Below are 21,229 nucleotides of genomic sequence, written 5' to 3' on the forward strand. Positions count from 1 at the left end.
ATTTAACATGGATATAATTTTATTTGGAAATTTAGGAAAAACAGAAAATAATAAAATAAAAAACTTAATAATACTTTTATCAAAATTCTTTATCTATAGAACAAAACTGTGTGAAAATCAAGTAAATTTTGCAGGGCTGAAAAACTATCTAAAAGAAAATCTAATACTAGAAAAGAATATATTTTTTAAAACAAAGCCTCTTCACATTGCCAACCTCTACTGGGACCCCTGGCTTCCATTATTAGAATAATTTACACTTAAGCAACTTAATTAGCATTACCCTATGTAATGTTATTGTGCATTTTATTTTAGCCTTTTCACACCATCATATATGTTTTTATTTAATATACTGTTATATGTTGTTTATTGTTTATTGTCTTTTGTTCTTGTTTTGTGCCTAAAATGCATATACATTCTCTAATATCTATTTTGTGTTTGTATGAATTATTTACAATGGAAAACCAACTTTGCCAAATCTATTTAATTGTTGCCAAAAAAAATACTGCTGCCAAATTCCAAATTTCAAGGACTTTCTATTTTTTATTTTTATTTTTTTTTCTCTAGTTTTTATTTTTTGTTTTTTGTTTTGTATTTGTGTTTTAATTATTTATTATTTTCTCTTCTCTTCTCACATTCTCTCTTAAATAAAATTCTCACTTTATTGATCAATATTGAAATAATTGATACACAATAATATACTGTATATATATTTTGTAATTTTGAGTACTAACAATTACTAACAATTTTTCTAAATATACAATCTACTGTTTAACGAGGCCGGGATAAGGTACCGGTACTTTCTGTATCAAACTAACAAATGTGAAAGTTTTCAATAAAGTATGTATAATTTAAAAAAAAAAAAAAAAAAAAAAAAAAAAAAAAAAAAAAAAAAAAAAAAAATTTGTTAAACAGTCTTTTACATACCAGTTACAAAATAATGAAGAAACTTCTGCAGATGACAGTACTGATATAAGACATGCTCTCAAGCTGTGCATCCTGATAAGTGGTCAATGAAAGAAAGACAATGTTTGTATTTTTAAATTTTAATATTTACTATTTTTACGCTTCTTAATATAATCTTACAAAACTTTGAATGTTTATCTTTAACATGTATACAAAACAAACTGTCCAATTAAAACACATCCATCACCCATTCATACATAAAATAGTAAAAATAACCAAAAAGTGACAATGGCACACAATCTGTTGTTCTATTTATAGAAAGGGGATAACCCTATTATCTACTGGCTACAATCCATTAATAAATAGATACAACATTTTTGTATTTGGACGATCATACTATAAATAATTTACATTTCAAATTTCCAAATACAACAATGTTGTAAATAAGAAAACCTTATATAAGTAGGAAAAGAGGAAGCTATTTGAAGCACTATAAAAAAATCTACTGATACAAAGGAACCTAATGAACAACAAATTAAGTAGCAATGTCACTTGCTGAAAACTGTTTTAATTGCACTGCACTTCAGGTAACTGATGATAAAAGTCTTCTTGCATAACAGAAAAAAAGCTCACTTGATCTTCATAGAAGTCAGAGAGAAAATTATCCCTTCAGACAAATGCTGTTACATTTTTTTTTAATATCAGGGTAGAGTATTTGACAATGCAAACCCTATAAATACAGAAATATTTAAGAAGTGAATTTCTTTAAAAAAATCTTATACTAAGGTCAGTGAAATAACACTTATAGCACTCATAGACTCAAAAATATTAATAACAAACTTAACTATGATTATTGCTACCATCAAAGAAAAATAATAATTTAAAACATGATACATGTATGGCTATAGATAAAAAAGAAAAGCATGACAGGAAATTTGGATTTGTACTTTCTCTGTCAATTTTCTACAGCAATAGGAGACATCAAGATGCTATTGGTAAGAAAGGGGCTTACACTGGGTTCTCATTTCCAAATTTGAAATTTACAACTAAAATTTGGAATGATTACGAAATCTTTGGATATGACTAGACAGTTGAAATATTCTAAATTATGCAAAGGCTCTAAATTTAACTTTTTCAAGAACTTTATATGGATCAGATTCAGCACTAGTTCTATGAATGATAACATAATATGAAAACTATAAAGTCTACAGACATTAGAATTTGCCTACATTTTCATTTCAAAGATATTTGGATCCAGCTGGCAACTCTTTGATGACATGAAAATGTGCCTAAATAAAACCTTAACCTTTTTGATAAATGGTGAATCACTATGTAAAACTGTCATAGCACCACTGGACCCACTCACACATCTAAACATATTTTAACATCTCTCTACATTCAACATGATATGGAAGCACTCCAAGAAATGTCTGCACCAAACATTAAACCCAAAAAGGAATAATCTCAGTATTGGAACACAGTCAAATAAATTTTATAAATAAATAGACAACAATTAAGGTCACTTAATGTCCAAACAGAGATTCCAAATAACAGACTGGTTCATTGTTTTCCCTCCCTTTGACAATGGAATAAGCTCCCCACCCCTGCACAACCCGTAATGGAAATGTTTATAATTCATCTTTTGGTACTGCATCATCTCCTTCCTCTTCATCTTCATCTTCATCCTCCTGAAGAGAAAAAAATAAAGGTTAGAATAAAAAGAATTATAATTTTTCTTATATTTCTATTTGATATCTAGAATGATACATGCAATTTAAGATCGTACTTTGACCTATAATGGTTTACTTTTATAAATTGTGACTTGGATGGAGAGTTGTCTCATTGGCACTCATACCACATCTTCTTATATCTAAATACAGAAAACATGCTGCATCAAAATTGGAAACTACAGCTGTCATGGCTGTCAATTATAACTTTTAAATTTGTACCATAAAAAAAATGAATTATTCTGTGCTATCCTGAATATTTGATTTACCATTTCAAAAATGATAGAGTGTTGTAAGCAACACTTTCATCATGTTAATAAAATAGCAAATTTTCTTTAGGAATTATACATGATTTTTGTTGTTTTAAACTTTTCATTAATTAAGAAAATTGTGTGTACAGGATTATGATTGTGTTTTTTGAAAATGGGTTACATAAAACGATCTTTATACAGAGAGAGAAGTAATCTTCTTTTCTTACAATCATCTTCATATTGTACAATTAACATTTGAAACCAGTGAAAAACTTACTTCTTCTGGTTCTCCTGCTCCCTCTTTACCTCCACTTTCTAAGAATTTTACAAATCCATCTAAAGTTCTTTCTCCATTATAATCGATAACCTGCAATGGTAAAGAGAAAATAGTAAAGCAATATGCTTGGCTGATCTTTACAAAATAAAAATCAAGGTTAAAATCTATATGCTTAGAAGAACCAAATAGAAATTTAAAAATATAAAGTATTCGAACTGTTGTCGCCTAGGCTCCTTCTTGCTATAGCAGTGATAAATAGTGAATGTTGTTCCTCTCTTCGTTCTTTTAGTCTGTAACATTAACCAGAGAAAGGAGTATGACAAAAGTTTTATTACCTTTAATTCACTGATAAAAATTAATACCACAGATAAATTTATTACTCTTAGCTAATTACTTGTTGCTGCTTATACATGAACAGTACAGTAAAACTTGATATAGATAGATAGATACAAGAATCTATACCAATCATTCAGTTGAGAAAGGTGATAGTAAATTGTTTTTAAGATGTTAATGATTCATGTTATTCAAAGGTTTGTGATAAATTTCCAGATTACAATTAAATTGCCACAGGCATCTGTCTTAAGGTAAAGGTCTATGTCATACATCATGTACATCCTTTTAAAACTACTTTAAAATTATTTTTTTTCAGTTTGAAGATATATTTTTTTATACGACCGCAAATTTTGAAAAAATTTTCGTCGTATATTGCTATCACGTTGGCGTCGGCGTCGTCGTCGTCCGGCGTCCGAATACTTTTAGTTTTCGCACTCTAACTTTAGTAAAAGTGAATGGAAATCTATGAAATTTTAACACAAGGTTTATGACCACAAAAGGAAGGTTGGTATTGATTTTGGGAGTTTTGGTCCCAACATTTTAGGAATTAGGGGCCAAAAAGGGCCCAAATAAGCATTTTCTTGGTTTTCGCACTATAACTTTAGTTTAAGTTAATAGAAATCTATGAAATTTTGACACAAGGTTTATGACCACAAAAGAACGGTTGGGATTGATTTTGGGAGTTTTGGTCTCAACAGTTTAGGAATTAGGGGCCAAAAAAGGGCCCAAATAAGCATTATTCTTGGTTTTCGCACAATAACATTAGTTTAAGTAAATAGAAATCAATGAAATTTAAACACAATGTTAATGACTACAAAAAGAAGGTTGGTATTGATTTTGGGAGTTTAGGTCCCAACAGTTTAGGAATTAGGGGCCAAAAAGGGACCCAAATAAGCATTTTTCTTGGTTTTCGCACCATAACGTTAGTATAAGTAAATAGAAATCTATGAAATTTAAACACAAGGTTTATGACCATAAAAGGAAGGTTGGGTTTGATTTTGGGAGTTTTGGTCCCAACAGAATAAGGGGCCCAAAGGGTCCAAAATTAAACTTTGTTTGATTTCATCAAAATTGAATAATTGGGGTTCTTTGATATGCCGAATCTAACTGTCATGACTGTGTATGTAGATTCTTAACTTTTGGTCTGTTTTCAAATTGGTCTACATTAAGGTCCAAAGGGTCCAAAATTAAACTTAGTTTGATTTTGACAAAAAATCAATCAGTTAGGTTCTTTGATATGCTGAATCTAAAAATGTACTTAGATTCTTGATTATTGGCCCAGTTTTCAAGTTGGTCCAAATCGGGGTCCAAAATTAAACTTTGTTTGATTTCATCAAAAATTGAATAAATGGGGTTCTTTGATATACCAAATATAACTGTGTATGTAGATTCTTCATTTTTGGTACTGTTTTCAAATTGGTCTACACTAAAGTCCAAAGGGTCCAAAATTAAACTTAGTCTGATTTTAACAAAAATTGAAATCTTGGGGTTCTTTGATATGCTGAATCCAAAAATGTACTTAGATTTTTTATTATGGGCCCAGTTTTCAAGTTGGTTCAAATCAGGATCTAAAATTATTATATTAAGTATTGTGCAATAGCAAGTCTTTTCAATTGCACAGTATTGCGCAATGGCAAGAAATATCTAATTGCACAATATTGTGAAATAGCAAATTTTTTTTTAATTAGAGTTATCTTTCTTTGTCCAGAATAGTAAGCAAGAAATATCTAATTGCAAAATATTGTGCAATAGCAAGATTTTTTTTTAATTGGAGTTATCTTTCTTTGTCCAGAATCAACTTAAATCTTTGTTATATACAATATACAATGTATATTCACTTTTTACTACCAACTGATAAATTAAAATAATCTTTACCATTCAGTGATAACAAGCAGTTTTTTTACATCTTATTTCCTTATCTTATCTAAAATGTTTTTAGATAATGTATGTTGGACATTTGCCAGACATGACTATGATGTCATTTTCTATTTTTATTTGCCCATTACTTTATGTAAATAACTTCATTGGAAATTTGCCAATATAAAATGTTGCTGATGAAGTTTTTTTTATTGTTTTATACAATAAACAATGTATATTCACTTTTACTACCAACCAATCTTTACCATTCAGTGATAACAAGCACTTTATTTTACATTTTAATATTTTATGATGTATTTAAAAGAGTAGTTATTGTTGCAAACTCCATTAGAAATTTGAATTGATATCAGTTTTGGAAAAAAGGAAACGGGGATGTGAAAAAAGGGGAGGGGGGTTAAATTTTTCTCATTTCAGATTTCATAAATAAAAAGAAAATTTCTTCAAACATTTTTTTGAGAGGATTAATATTCAACAGCATAGTGAATTGCTAAAAGGCAAAAACAAACTTTTAAGTTCATTAGACCACATTCATTCTGTGTCAGAAACCTATGCTGTGCCAACTATTTAATTTTAGATTTAAAAAGTTTGAAGAAGAAATCTTTAATTGTAAAATTTGTAAAATCTTGACATTTGTTTTGTGTAAAAAAAACCCATGTAATGTCAAAAATTTGATCACAATCCAAATTCAGAGCTGTATCACGCTAGAATGTTTTGTCCATACTTGCCCCAACTGTTCAGGGTTCGACCTCTGCGGTCGTATAAAGCTGCGCCCTGCGGAGCACCTGGTTTTAATCTGAATTAAACTTACATCACTGCTGCCTTTAGGGAAATATTTAATAGTTGGGAAACTTTGAACTTTAACATCTTCTATTTCATTAGCTGTAGAGTCCATTTTAGCTATAACAATATCATCTTTGTCGTTGAATTTTTCTCCTAATTCATCCCAAATTGGGGCTAATTGTTTACAATGTCCACACCATGGGGCATCTGAAATAAAGAAAAAACATCAATAAATAGTCTATTGAAAAATGGAACAGCAGTACAAATAAAAAACGGAACTGTTTTGCATTTCTAACTTTTGTTAATGCTATATAATGCATGCAGCAAATGCAACACAGGGTTACAGACTTGGGGTCAAATTACATTGAAATGTAATTAATTAAATTACACATTCCATTGCAAAAATGATCCCTGAGGGTTAAAGCTGATTCTTATTTAATTAAGGGTTCATATTGGAAACGGTTTGATTTGTGTTTCCTCTGTATTGACATTAATCATTTCATTTGAATTGTTTTACATTTGTCATTTCATGGCCTTTTATAACTAGCTATGCCATATGGGTTTTTATCATTGTTGAAGGCTATATATACCATGACCCATAACACATCTGCAACAATCTGTCTTTGATGGATAGTTGTCTTATTAACAATCATATTAATACATCTCCTTATTTTCTATTCTCATGACTTACAACTAGTCAATTCCTAAAGGTGGCAATAATGAATAAAATGTCTAAAAATTAATACTGTTGTATACAAAAACTCTAGTTCTCAAATTATTTAAAATATGAACTTACAGAATTCTACTAAAACTGCTTTATCTTGATCAAAAGCTACTTCTTTAAAGTTCTTTCCTACTAAAGTTTTAACTGGTTTAGAATCCCAGTCTGCTGGTACTTCTTCTGACATCAAATGAGCCTGTAAACAAAAATAAATAAATGAGTTGATTATGCTCACATTATTTTGCAAAAAGAAGTCTTGGCTCAAAAATACAAAAAAGACTGAAATTTTAATTCTGCATACCTGAAATAGGAAAATTGCAGTGTAAAATTTCTTCGATTCAAATGATGAATTTTTTACAAAAAAAAATATTTTTTCTTCACATATATTGTTTCTTGAAGTTTTTTAACCTAAAATTTAATTAATAGAAAAAAGTTTCCACACAATCTCACCTTCAATTTGCCATCTAAAAAGGCTTGTACGAATGTAGTAACAGCTTCTTCTGAAAGATCATCAGAGTCTGGTTTATATTTGGTCATGTCTTCTCCTAGGGTGATAAGACGTGCAGCTGGGGTTTCTTCTTTTTTCAAACCAAAGAATTCCAAGATTCTTGCATTATCTTCATCTGAGGTATCTAATGTGATAAACAGAACTTTTCCTTTAAATCCAACTGCTGCTTTCCTGTATCCTTCCAAAATTTTGCCAGAAGCTTCTGCTTTCTTTTCTAAGAAGAGTAAGATGTGGTTCTTGATTTCTCCACCAAAGATCTTTTGTGCAGACTGTAGAAAAGAAATTGAGAAGTTAAAAAAAATATTAGTAAAGAATAAAAGTTTAACTTTAGTATTGTCATAGATCTCAATATTTGTTATTTCAATGTTCAGTAACTTTATTTTTTCTGTCATGACTCAGTATTTCAGCCATAATGTCCACATGCACAATTCGCAATATTGTTCATTGATAAAAATTTATTTTCTTGAAAATCTTGAAGATAATAGTTTGTTCATTTGATTATTCTGAATTTTTGTATGTTTAGGGAATATTATTTTTTATTTCATAGTAATGATGTAGTCATGTTTAAGAGTTTTCATTCTGGTTCTAATGGCCTGGTGAGCTAAAATCTTGCAACTTGCTGTACAATTCTGTATTACACCAATCTCTATGGTGAATACATTTGTATATAAAACAAAAAAATTGGGAGGCAAACAGTACCATATGATCTGGTTTACTTACCTCTTGTGTAAATTCAATAATCAATGGTAATCTGTTGGCTGAGATGAATTTGGTTACGGCATCAGAAGTTACTTCCCCTTCAAAGTTATTACGTCCTTCATCAAACTGTAAAAAAGTAAATATCATGTAATCAAACAACTTATTATTGATCAATTAATTACCTACTGCTAATTCTTCATAACATATTTCCAGGGATCTCCATGGCCTGTTTAACGATGGCGCCCCGCCATCGTTCAAATGTCATGCGCCATCGTCAAATGACTCGCGCCATCGTTAAATTATTTTGCGCCATCGTTAAATGTCTTCCGCCATCGTTCAAAACTTCATCGTTTTATGTAGCCCGACGCCATTTTTTTATCAATTATAATCAAATGCATGTAATTGCATAACCCTTAGGCTTTTTTATGTTATAATCCAATACAGTTCTAACGCCTCAGGAATATACGGATTAAGATCGCTAATCACTTGTACCTGAGCTTGTACAGGTAGATCAACAAACCAGACACGAGAATACTATCTGAGGATAGACGATTCATTTGTCGAAATAATCAACTAAGTTTTAGCAAATGATTATGATAATTTAGATTAAATAGATAAATTAATAATCCAGTTACAAAGAAAACAGTTTAACAAGTCGAACACGTGCTTTGTTTTGACTTACGCAATCAGCATCCCCCTTTTTTAAGCAGTACAAAATAAGACGCAAAACAGTAAATATTATTTCATCTCAATTAACTCGAGTACTGCTGTAACGATAATTTTTAATTACTTTAAAAGTTTAAAAGTAAAAACTTTAAATATTTCCTGTAAAGAAATATCGTATCGTAATTCCGAATTCATTTCGTATATTACAATCAAATTGATACATCCGCGTTTCCGGTTTCTATTCAGACTCGAAAGATACATGTTGCACAGCATCAATTTGCCAGATAAAATCATTAAAAACCTTTTCATTTATCAACGTTTGCTTTACAAATCTCTTTAACCTTTTACATAACCCGTACGAATCGTTTTGTTGTTGCTGCAAATCAGCCATACCGGTAATGGGTTCTGAATTTGACATAGCTGCGGAACCGTAGCTCTTAGGTCCTTATGTTATTTTTTGACTATTTGCGGTCAAAAAATAACATAAGGACCTAAGAGCTACGGTTCCGCAGCTAAATTTGACAGTGTCCATGAAAAATAAGCTCCACATCATATGATTTTTAACCCCCATAACAATTACCAAAAATACAAGAAATCTACATGGGGACCTTCATGAAAGCTTTTGGTCATTCTCGACTAAAGGGGGACCATGAAGACTTGGCGTTTGAATGGTTAAAAACGGAAATTAATGAAAATATTGATACTTCTAATTCTATAATGAAAATTCAAATAAATATAATTTAAATAAGCAATGAATTAGCATGTTCACCATTCCTTGTATGGAGGGATAAAATACTTCCGATCGCGCTACACTGTACAACGTAGACACGGTTTGTAATGGTGAAAGTTCCTCCATCGTTCAATTTTCATCCATGGAGATCCCTGATTTCAACCATTTAAACTTTCAGTGATTAATTATGACATACATGTACTTGTAATTAAATGTTCATTTAACAATGCATCTGTGCTAAATTAAATAGCTATTAATACAATATTGCTTAAGGCAAAGAGATAATACCAAACGATACTTCAATATGTTAGACAATGTCAGATGTAATCTAACCAGAATACTGGTCACTTCAACTTGCCCTTAAGCCTTGCCACAGATTGTCAGTGGTCTTTTTAAGCTAAATTCTATAAAACTTTCAATTTTCTCTTGATTTATGATATAAAAATGCCAGATGGTGTCAATTTATACATATGAACATGTGCATGTAACAAATCTTTATTCAATTTGGTCTGAATTAAATGCAGACCGTTCTTATTTAAACTATAGGGAATATATACATGTCTATATGAGAAAACTAAACATAAAATATTGAATCTCATATGATCACAAATTGTTTGAGACTTGTTTATTAAACTGTCATTTTGGTGAATGTATGAATGTGCATAGTGTTTTTTGTTTCAAACATTTTATGACAATGCTTATATATTGTGCAAGGGTTCATGTTATACAGAACTTAATATTGTCACTTGAAACCTCATTTTCAATTAAGTTTTACCTTCTTGAAGAGAGCAACACCATCAGATTCCATTTCATATTCTTTGAAGATATCAGTATTAGATGTAATTCCAAATGGGATATCATCAATACCTTGTGCTGCTTTCTCGTATTCTTTAGCACTGTCTGACTTCAAATCCTAGAAAGAACAAATTCAAACATTTAAAAAACCTATAATTTCTAGTGCAAATTTTTTAATAGTTGATAGAAATCCCTTCATTCCCTAGTCTTCACTTTTTCTACTTTTGCAAAGCATCAATAGCTGAACACATGGAGACAAACTTTGAGACCAGATGCATTGAGATGAAGGTATTCAAGATCAGAACATCTAAGGTTTTATTATTACACAATATGTATGTTACCTTCAACAAACTCTTTTTCAAATAAAATTTTATTTTGGAGCATTCATATTCAATTGTATTCTGATTTTATTCAAACTACAATGTACAAAAAATGTACCTCAAGGTAAATACATGGAAAAGTAAAACATTACCATAATTAGTTTGTTGTAAATTACAAAAGTCAATAAAAATGTAACAGCTGCTTAAATTAACATAAAAGTAATTATAATTTTTTTTTTAGTAAGTCCTTCCTTGTACTAAACGCCATAAAGAAAATCAATTTTTGAAGTTGTAGTTTTATTAATTTCTTTTCCTTTCCATATTTAAGATTAAGTCATTTACACAATTTGGACGAAAAGTGAAAGTGTAACCTAAAAGACTGAAAAGAGTATGTTAACTTGAAGGCATAGAATAATTTTTCAAACTGTTAATCACCTTGAAGAAACCAATAACAACAACTTCATCTTTTTCTATCATTGCTTTAGCAGCATCTACTGAATCTAAAGTAACACAAGCGGGACCAGTCTTCTTCTTCAACCAGTTTACAATATCAGCTGACTGTCTACCACCTATATAATATAAAATTGATACAATGACAATTATGAAAAATTTTAGTGAGACATATTCAGTTTTCAATCAATACTTTCTTCACAAGAATTAATTGTAGGCAGTATCTTGCAATATACAGGTTTGAATTATAATTCTAATATAATTTCTATTCTACAAAGAAGACTTTTTTTGTGTTATTGAATTCATTTTCAGGCATTAAAATACCAATTTTGCATGAACTTCAAGAAATGCAGCACAAGTGACATTCAAAATATTTTTGCACTGCTTAAAATTACCAGATTCCCTGAAACAATTGGCCGTTTCAGAATCTAAAGCATCATGGGTAATTTCATTGTTCGTACCCCAAAGTGAAAATAACGTTACGTCATTGGTTGAATTTCCATTGTTTATAACGTTTTAAACCAATCAAAACGCTTTGGTGTACGCTTTTGAAAATATTACCCAGGATGCATTACATTCTGAAACGGCGAATTGACTGCAAATGGAAAAGATATTCACAGCAAAATCATTAAAAAATACTGTATTCAAACCAGAAAGTTTCGTTTTTGGTATTACCTGAATAATCAACTGGTGTTCCTGATCTGAAGAATTTGATGGTAGGGTAGCCTCGGACTTCATATTTTTCTCCAAGTGAAGTCTCGACAGTAGCATCAACCTTGGCTAACTTTATGTCTGAGCCTTCATCAGCTAAAGCTTTGGCTGCCTTCTCATACTCTGGTACTAAAGCTTTACAATGGCCACACCATGGGGCATCTACAAATAAAATAATTGAATTCATTGTCCAGTGAATTTTTGGCCATACAATGTATGTGTTCTATGTGTTCTTCGCAGATGCAGATTTAGGACTTTGAAAAGTAGGCACAGGGCACTTAAACTAGACAACTTTGACATTGACCATTTACATTGCATTGCTTCATGGTGTCCTAGTCAACCTGGATCCCCCTAAATCAGCTTTTTTTAAGTAAAATTATGTTTTGATCCTTTTTTACCTGTATCAGAGGTTAATGATACAAATCTGTGTTATTATATTATTTATCTGAAAACATTATAGCTAGACATTTAAAAAATAAAATAACAGACATGCCACATCCACATAAAATGTGTTGATTCAACTCTTGAAATTTATATACATGTAGCTAAATACATCAAAACAGGTATATCACAGAACTGTGGCCAACTGACGTAATGTATCAGTTTATGGACTATCAACAATTTAGTAAAAGGACATTCAGCTGTTTTCTGCTCTATGGTCGGGTTGTTGTCTCTTTGACATATACATTGTACCCCATTTCCAATCTCAATTTTATCAATAAAATGTTGGTAATTTTTGTTGTGTTTCTATCAATTTCTTATTCTTGAAGGGTCGTCATGTCCCCATACAAGTACAAAGTACAACTTTAGACTTCATGTTATTTCATAATGCTGCTGACGCTGGATATTCCATATGGAATCTTTAACTTGTCAAACATATATATATATATTAAAAACATCGTCATCCACTATTATCAATGTTATGTATTTGATAGACATAATACAGACATACCTGTACAAAATAGTTATCTAATAAGTATGTGTACATGTGTATTTACTGTCATATACTTACAAAACTCAATCAAGATGTTGGGGTTATCTTTCAGAGCATCTTCCATATTTGCTGTTGTCAACACTAACACACCATTTTCGTCTTTAATGTCTGCTCCAAAAGTTAGAGCAATAAAGCAGGCACTTAGAAATAAAGGCAGCATATTTTTTGCAAGTATAACCGATTGGTTCTGTGATGTAAAAGACTGATCCCAAAGTATATGAACCTAGTTGAAGTCTTCAACGTGGCAAAGAGACCGGTTTATAGTGCGCATGCGGAGATTAAGTCAGCACAACAGAACCGTGTTGTGGAGGGATTGGATGAAAACTGTGTCACGTGTCAACGTAAGACGTTTAACAGTTTTATAGGGGGAACATGTGCTCCCGGATACATAGCAGTTCCACGTTTACTATTTTGAAGGTTACGCTTCGTTTACCACAAACAATGACAAAGATTTGTTGTTTTTCGGTCATTTTCATATGATTAATTAAAACAAGGATTTATAAAGTATATTTTTGCCAGAGACAAATAGATGTATAGAGTTACTAAATTTATTTGTCTTTTTTGCTATTAAAATCGTTTAAGATAGTATTGCCTTTGATTTACATTTAAATGGGTTTTGAGACTTATTTTATTTATCAGCTGGGACATAATTTAATATTATTCGATTTATATTAGGTCATATTTATAACAGAGACGTGTACGATCCACATGAACAATCGTCATGATGTACACATGTAGTAGATGTACCATTTACTGACGTCTCGGGTTATTATTAATTTTAAAAGCATACAAATATTTGAACATATTTTTTTACAGTTTTGTTTTTACACTAACAGTTCAAAACCACATAGTTTTATACAAATACATATAAACAAGGAATTGTATATTTAAATATACAATTCCTTGATATAAACAATGAGGGTTTAGGGGAGAGTTGCGGTTTTTTCTTCTTCTGACAGGGACCGGTCAAAATTTATCGTAACAGGATCGAGGGGGGGTAGGAGGGGTCCTGATCCCGAAATCCCGGGCTTAAAAACACGAAATCCCGAGGTCCCGAATTTAAATAAAGTTAAATCCCGGATCCCGAAAATTGAAAAAAAGAATTCCCGGATCCCGAAGGGGTAAATCCCGAAATCCCGAGCTTAATAACACCCGATCCCGGAGTCCCGATAAAGGTCCTATCCCCCCTCAGGATCGGTGCAAAAAATTTTAAAAAGTTACAACCCTATGGCTTTCTGACTGAAATAAAATGATGTCCTATGCCAACTTAGTAAGAAAAAAGTTGGTGTCCTATCCTACTTTTCCAATGTATTGTAAATAAAAGTATACTTAATAGAGGCATTTAACATATGTTGTCTTTATAATATGATCAAAAGCAACAGTTTCGTGTTTTATTTTGTTGATTCACATACAATTACAGGCATGGCATTATCATATGAATATAGCATTGAAAAAAAACAATTACTGTTTACATGTACATATAGTTATTCCAATTATGTTAATAATTCCAATTTCATTAGATAGTCATTTCTTCTTTTACATTTATATGTTATAGACTGTTATTTCAAGTTTTGTTATAATGTTAATCAAAATTATTTCAAAGTAATCGTTCGAAAAAAAACTTGTGTCCTATGGATATTATCTTTGAAAAAAGTGATGTCCCAACAAAAGTGATTCCGGAAAAAAGTATCTGTCCTACTGCACTTTGCACCGGTAGATAAATGTTGACCAGTCCCTCACATGGCTCCTTTTTTTTTGGTAGGAACTGGGACTACTATGGAGCAACCATTTAACTTTTAAAAAATATTAAAAAAGAGAGGGGGGATATCTGAGTCGGATTTTTTTTTGACGGCGTCGCGCGAATATTGTCTAATTAGTTTAATTTTCAGGGGCAACGCCATCAATCATTTTTCTTCTTCAATATTTAACACTGAAAGGTATGGGGAAAATAAGGGTCAAGAATATTTCAGTTTTTCACATCTCCTTGACGAGAATATATTTTGACATGTATAATTGGGAACCATGCAGAATGGGTTTTTTTACAAAAAAAAAACAACATTACCGACTGTTCATCCTCAGCGTTAACGTATTGAGATCAGGTTTAATTGCATTTGGGGGAAAACAAACTGGTTTTATCTTAATTTTTCAATAACATTTAATTATCAAGTGTGGTGTGGAAATGACATGTCTCTGACAATCTGGTTTTGGGGTAGTTTTCATGTGTCACCTCAGCCGTGTACCATATACTTCTACGGGATCATGATCAGTATAAAAAATGTATATAGATATAAGAAGATGTGGTATGAGTGTCAATGAGACTACTCTCCGTCGAAGTACACTGTTCTATTGTCGAAAACTACACATCTTTTTATTTAATAGTAAAATCCGACTGCATGTAGACTTAAATTAAGTATACATAGTTATCCCATATATCATACAATCTGTGATATTGTAATTATAGTTCCATACATTTACTAAGGACTATTTAACATGTGTCTATAAAAAAAGTGAATAGATATAAATTAACACCGTTTAACTAATGACATCATTCGTATAAATTAGAGATATATTTAAGAATTGGTGAACAGCATTTATAAACATCCAATCGGAATATAAAATAAATGACTCATTGGCCTATACCAATTGCAACCCATTGATATAAGAGCGATATAAATATAATTTAGAGTAGTTATGAATATAATGTGTTTTCAGTCGTGTATCACTTACCATCACGGGTGATCCAATGGATGGATCTGTCGTAGAGTTTGACATACAATTGAGAATGAATTCCCGACCATAGAGCAGACAACAGCCGAAGGCCACCAATGGTTCTTCAATGCATGCAGCGAAAAACTGCCGCACCCGGAGGCGTCCTTCAGCTGGCCCCTAAACAAAAATGTATATACTAGTTCAGTGATTATGAACGTCATACTAAACTCCAAATTATACACAAGAAACTAAATTTTACTCATACTAACAAAGGCCAGAGGCTCCTGACTTGGAACAGGCGCAAAAATGCGGCGGGGTTAAACATGTTTTTTGAGATCTCAATCCTCCCCTATACCTCTTAGCCAATGTAGAAAAAACAAAAGCACAACAATACGCACAGTAAAACTCGGTTTAAGAGAAGTCCGAGTCCGACTTCAGAAGAGGTAACAAAAGAAAATAAACAAAATGACAATAATACACAAATAACAACAGACTACTAGCAGATACTGACATGTCAGCTCCAGACCTAAACTGATTAAATTGATTGAAAGATTATGTCTTCATCAGGCACAATCCCTCCCGTTAGGGTTTAGTATAATACCATCATAAACTATATGGGAAGAACATAACCCGTGTCATGCCAACAATTGGTTTTAAAATAAATGTGTTGAATTCTGATATGCAGGAGACTATAAGTGAAACAACATAAAAGCCAAAATATGTAATCTTCAATGACCTGATAACAGTATCGTAACTATATCGTAACTATATTCCTATATACCTTCTTAATACGTCGGTTTAAGGTTTTGTTAGTTTTTGAGCTGAACGAATAAGACGTCTGCATGTTGAATTATATTTACGAATGATGATAAAATTTAGTAAATGTTTTGACAAGTTTGTGATATCGAAAACCCTGGTTTAATAATCTGTCAGTAATACATAAATTTCTCTCGCTAAAATCTAATACGTTGTTACACGAGCGAATCGAACAAGTTGAGAGATGTAAATACCATAAGATGGTTACAAGGGAACGTCACCATCTAAAAATGGATAATTAACGATAGGAAAAGAAAAATCATCTCTTTTATCATATGTGAAAGTATACCTTCGAATAAGAAGAGTCCCTTTCTCTTTTCCTTGAAAAAGATATAGCAAAAGAATATCAAAAAGTCGAAGAAAAAGTGACAATATAGCATGGTGATGAAGTGGTGATTAATTCTAACAGAGCCATTCAACGATCTTCCATATGATATTATTATAAGGGCATAACGTATTTATTGGATGACATGCATATATATACTTATTGGCATTTTTGGAGCCCTTTATAGCTTCCTGTTCGGTGTGAGCCAAGACTCCGTGTTGAAGACCGTATTTTTACCTAATTTTTTTTTAAATAAATTAAGGCCGTTAGTTTTCTCGTTTGAATTGTTTTATATTGTCATTTCGGGGCCTTTTATAGCTGACTATGCGGTATGGGTTTGCTCATTGTTGATGGTCGTACGATGACCTGTATATATATATAGTTGTTTAATTTCGGTGACATTTTGATCTCTTGTGGAGAGTTGTCTCGTTGGCAATCTTCTTTTTTTTATTATCTATAATGGTTTACTACTACAAATTATGACTTGAATGGAGAGTTGTTTCATTAACACTCATGCCACACCTTTTTATATCTATATGTTTGTAAATCTTCACCAAAATAACAACTATTGGTAAATATGAACAAAACAGGACACATTTGTGCCACATGTGGACAAGATCTACTTACCCTTTCGGAGCACCTCAGATCACCCCTAGTTTTTGGTGGGGTTCGTGTTGCTTATTCATTAGTTTTCTATGACATAATGTTGTGTCATGTGTACTATTGTTTGTTTGTTCGTCTTTTTCATTTTTAGCCATGGCGTTGTCAGTTTATATTCGATTTATGAGTTTGACTGTCCCTCTGGTATCTTTCGTCCCCCTTTTGTAGCATATTCCAACCATATTATAAGTTAAAAGTTTTCAGAAGATATTTGAATAAACGTAGTTCTTGGAGAATCCAATGTAAAGTCAGTTTATGCCTGACAACAATGTCGGATGGTAATGTCACAAAAGTAACAAAAAACAATAAGACCAATGATGCATGTATGTCAATTAAGGTAAAACAGAAAAACAATAAAACAGAACAAAATACAATACAATACTGTACAATACAATACTAGTCATACTTCACCGAGTAAATCTTTAGAGAAGAAAAACGACAGCAAAAATTGGATGTTTAACATATAGTCATGCATGAATGTCCTCAATCATTATTTTGTTTTAAAAAAAAGGAAGATTAAAATATCAAAATGCATTCTTGCTCTTATCAATATGTCATTACGATAACAGTAGTTTATATTTGTTTCAATGTAAGTAACTAAAAATAAATTCAAATGTTAAGGAATATTTAAATGATAATAATGATATATAACCACAATAAAACACGGGGTCCATTTCCAAAGCACCTGTTGAAAAAAAAAACGCCTAATAGTTTAGATATATAATCTAAATTACTGACGTTTAAATTGTTATAACCGCAACGATATAAACTATACATTTTACTTGAAAAGGTAAAAAAAAATATATATCACTGTTCAGGATGTCACTGAAAAGCTCCACGTGTACTAGTACATATATTTAAACAACATTTCAGGAAAAGGAAGCCGTCGTTATCCTGTTTGTTAGTATACCTCTCTCACTACGATTTCATACAGGATGACATTGACATGAGCCCGAACAGGGCCGTAACTAGGCTAGCCTCTATTAATAGTGAGGCAAAACATATTCGCGGAGCGTAGCGAGGCGAAAAAAATTGGCGAGGGGTCTGGGGGACGCTCAAGGCCCCCAGAAGCTCTGAGAAAAATAAAGCAAAATCATGCATTCTGAGCGTTCCACGGATTCTTTCTTACATTGAAACGCAAATAATATTTAGCTATTTTTTCGACAATATTCTGGTCTCAAAGCAAAAACATAGATTTATTGTGATTTAAGACTTTTAGGTTTATGGGGCAACACCGATATGTAGGATAAAATAAAAATCTTATTTTTCATAATCATTAATACCGGGTCTGTCTGTCTGATCTTGTCTTGTGCTGACTTTGGTGATTTTTTTTATGACTAGATTTAAATATAGTGACAGTGCAGTATTATACTTAAAGTACTAGTACTTCTTAAGTCGACACTAGGGACCATCTTGACAGGTCTTCTTTTACGGTATTTATAATTATTGAAGTCCAAGACCCTCCAGCAACTATCAAGATGAAGAACAGGAATAAAAACTTTAACCATTGATCATTTGTATTTTTTCTATGCATTGACTTTGTGTGCGATTAGGTCCCGTGCACGTTTACTCCATATTCCTTTATTTTCTGTCTAAACACGACTTAATGCAAGTTTAACCCTTCAATGTAAAAGGTCATATGTCAGTACATTGTTTTTTTTTCAAATGATTTGATACCGGGAAATCGGTGGTCTTTCTTTAATTTAAACCATGTCAGCTATGTAGTTTTATCCACAGGAGCTGATACAGATATTTTTTTGAATTTTGTTGTTGTTGATTAAAATAGTAAATTTTCTTTATTTATTTATAATACATATCTATATCACTTCTGTGCATGTCTCACCTATATATACAATGTACCTAGTTTCGAATGATTTAAACGACTCAAAGAAAATACCCAATTTTACAATCCATACTAAGAAAAATTGCCGGTATTTTCTCTGAGTCGTTTAAATCACTCAAAACTAGGTGAGACATGCACAAAAGTGATAGATATATGTATTATTGATATAGAAAATTGAATATCTTAATCAACAGAAAAAAAAGACCAAAAAAAAAAAAACGACATTTTTTCTGTGTCCAGTATAGCATCGTAGATAGATATAGGAAGATGTGGTGTGAGTGCCAATGAGACAACTCTCCATCCAAATAACAATTTGAGTTATAACAATTTATAAAAATAAACCATTATAAGTCAATGTACAGCCTCCAACACGGAGCCTTGGCTCACAACGAACAAAAAGCTATAAATGGCCCAAAAATTACCAGTGTAAAACCATTCAAACGGGAAAACCAACGGTCTAATCTATATAAAAAAACGAGAGCATATTCTTAAAATATTTTCCCGCAAATATCTGGACATCGGTGGATATGCAACATTGCACACGTTTACAAATGAAAAAACAACACTCATACTATAGTCATAAAGTAGGACAATAAAAGAACAAAAGACAAACCCGAGACACAGAAATACAAAAAATAGACCATCAACTCCGAAAACCAAAAGTAAAATAGAAACATAGATCACAATAAAGTGCAGGGGCGACATCAGGAAGTGAAGAGAACTTGCATCTTGCAAGACACTTTCCGCGAAAACAATTTGATATAAAGACAATCTTTTTTTCATTTTTTTTTTAAATTCCAGCATGAGGCATTTGCCTCATTTGCTTCATTTGCCTCAATGTAGTTACGGCCCTGCCGAACAGCTTCGCTGGCTGTACTCATTATATACTTTTTTATTTACATCTTTTGTAATATCTGTCAGATTATATTATAATGTATAACTAATGTGCTTATGTTGTCTTTGAGTTTCGTTGTGTGAACATTATCTTATGGTGTTTTATGGTCACTGTTAATAAAAATTGAGATATTACAATATATATATATATAAACGAGTCTGAATTGAAAACTACGTTCAAACCTATGATTGGGTTGGATAAAAACCGCACTTTTTTATACGTGTGCATGTAAAACAAATTTCATTGTAGAAGGGTCTAAATACAGCATAAACAACATTTCCCAGAAGACCAAAAAAAGTGAAGAAGTATATTTAAACAAAACGCATTTGACTAACAGGTCGAACAACTGATGTTCTTTAACCCTGCTGACTGCCATTGACGATTGCGAAATAAAATTGAACACAAGATGTAACAAAATGGATCTTAATATAAATTTAATACTAAACAGAAAACAATTAACTTGTGGCCATGATGTTATGCCACAAACATAAGGTGTTAATATTTTGTACACCAGATCCGGATTTCGACAATAAATGTCTCTTCAGTGATGTTAGGGATCGAAACGGTATGTACCCTCATTTTTAGATAGACTCTTGAATGTTAAAAGTCAATATAGGATGAATGGATCATATAAACTGGAGGGAAAATATGATACAAGCCCAAACGAAAAAATATATACGTGTCTAAATTGAAAACTACGTTCAAACCTATGATTGCGTTGGATAAAAACTGCAATTTTTATACGTGTGCATGTAAAACAAATTTCGTTATAGAAGAGTTTAAATACAGCACAAACAACATTTTCCAAAAGACCAAAAAAGTGAAGAAGTATATTTAAACAAAACGCATTTGACTATATATATATTTGAAATCCAAGGTCAATCTAGCTTATGCAGCTATTATACGAGATTTATACATTACGAGTTATTGTCAGAACTACACTGTCCTATCTCAACACTCCCATTGTATTAAAATGGCTTATTAATGTTCTGAGAAAAATATTTTCAAAGTGGTATATCTCCACTGTTTCTTATGTTTCTTTTGGTGTTAAATAATTTCTATCAAAATTATCTTAGCAGTACTGTGATGAAATGGTTTGCGTGGTTTGAACTCAGTCTATGAGCAATTCTGAGCACATCCAGTAGTACAAAATATCCAGGGATATTACACAGTTAGAAAACCTATGAACTATCTTTCCATGTTTCCAGCGAAGGTTTATTTGACCGTTCTCCTAGATT

At 31.6% G+C, this 21,229-nt stretch overlaps 1 protein-coding gene across 1 annotated transcript; it reads right to left on the reverse strand.

Moving 5' to 3' along the window:
- Positions 1 to 1,027: 1,027 nt before the first annotated feature.
- Positions 1,028 to 13,599, reverse strand: LOC139489660 (protein disulfide-isomerase-like). Its single transcript, XM_071276307.1, has 10 exons — positions 12,762 to 13,599; positions 11,714 to 11,911; positions 11,024 to 11,157; positions 10,249 to 10,386; positions 8,099 to 8,203; positions 7,321 to 7,647; positions 6,946 to 7,066; positions 6,178 to 6,356; positions 3,159 to 3,248; positions 1,028 to 2,591 (listed from the first exon to the last, which is right to left on the reverse strand). Exons 1-10 carry the CDS (start codon positions 12,901 to 12,903, stop codon positions 2,532 to 2,534), a joined length of 1,494 nt encoding a protein of 497 aa, XP_071132408.1. The 5' UTR covers positions 12,904 to 13,599; the 3' UTR covers positions 1,028 to 2,531.
- Positions 13,600 to 21,229: the final 7,630 nt, after the last annotated feature.

Source organism: Mytilus edulis, chromosome 9, assembly GCF_963676685.1.
Source record: "Mytilus edulis chromosome 9, xbMytEdul2.2, whole genome shotgun sequence".
NCBI classification, from domain to species: Eukaryota; Metazoa; Mollusca; class Bivalvia; order Mytilida; family Mytilidae; genus Mytilus; species Mytilus edulis.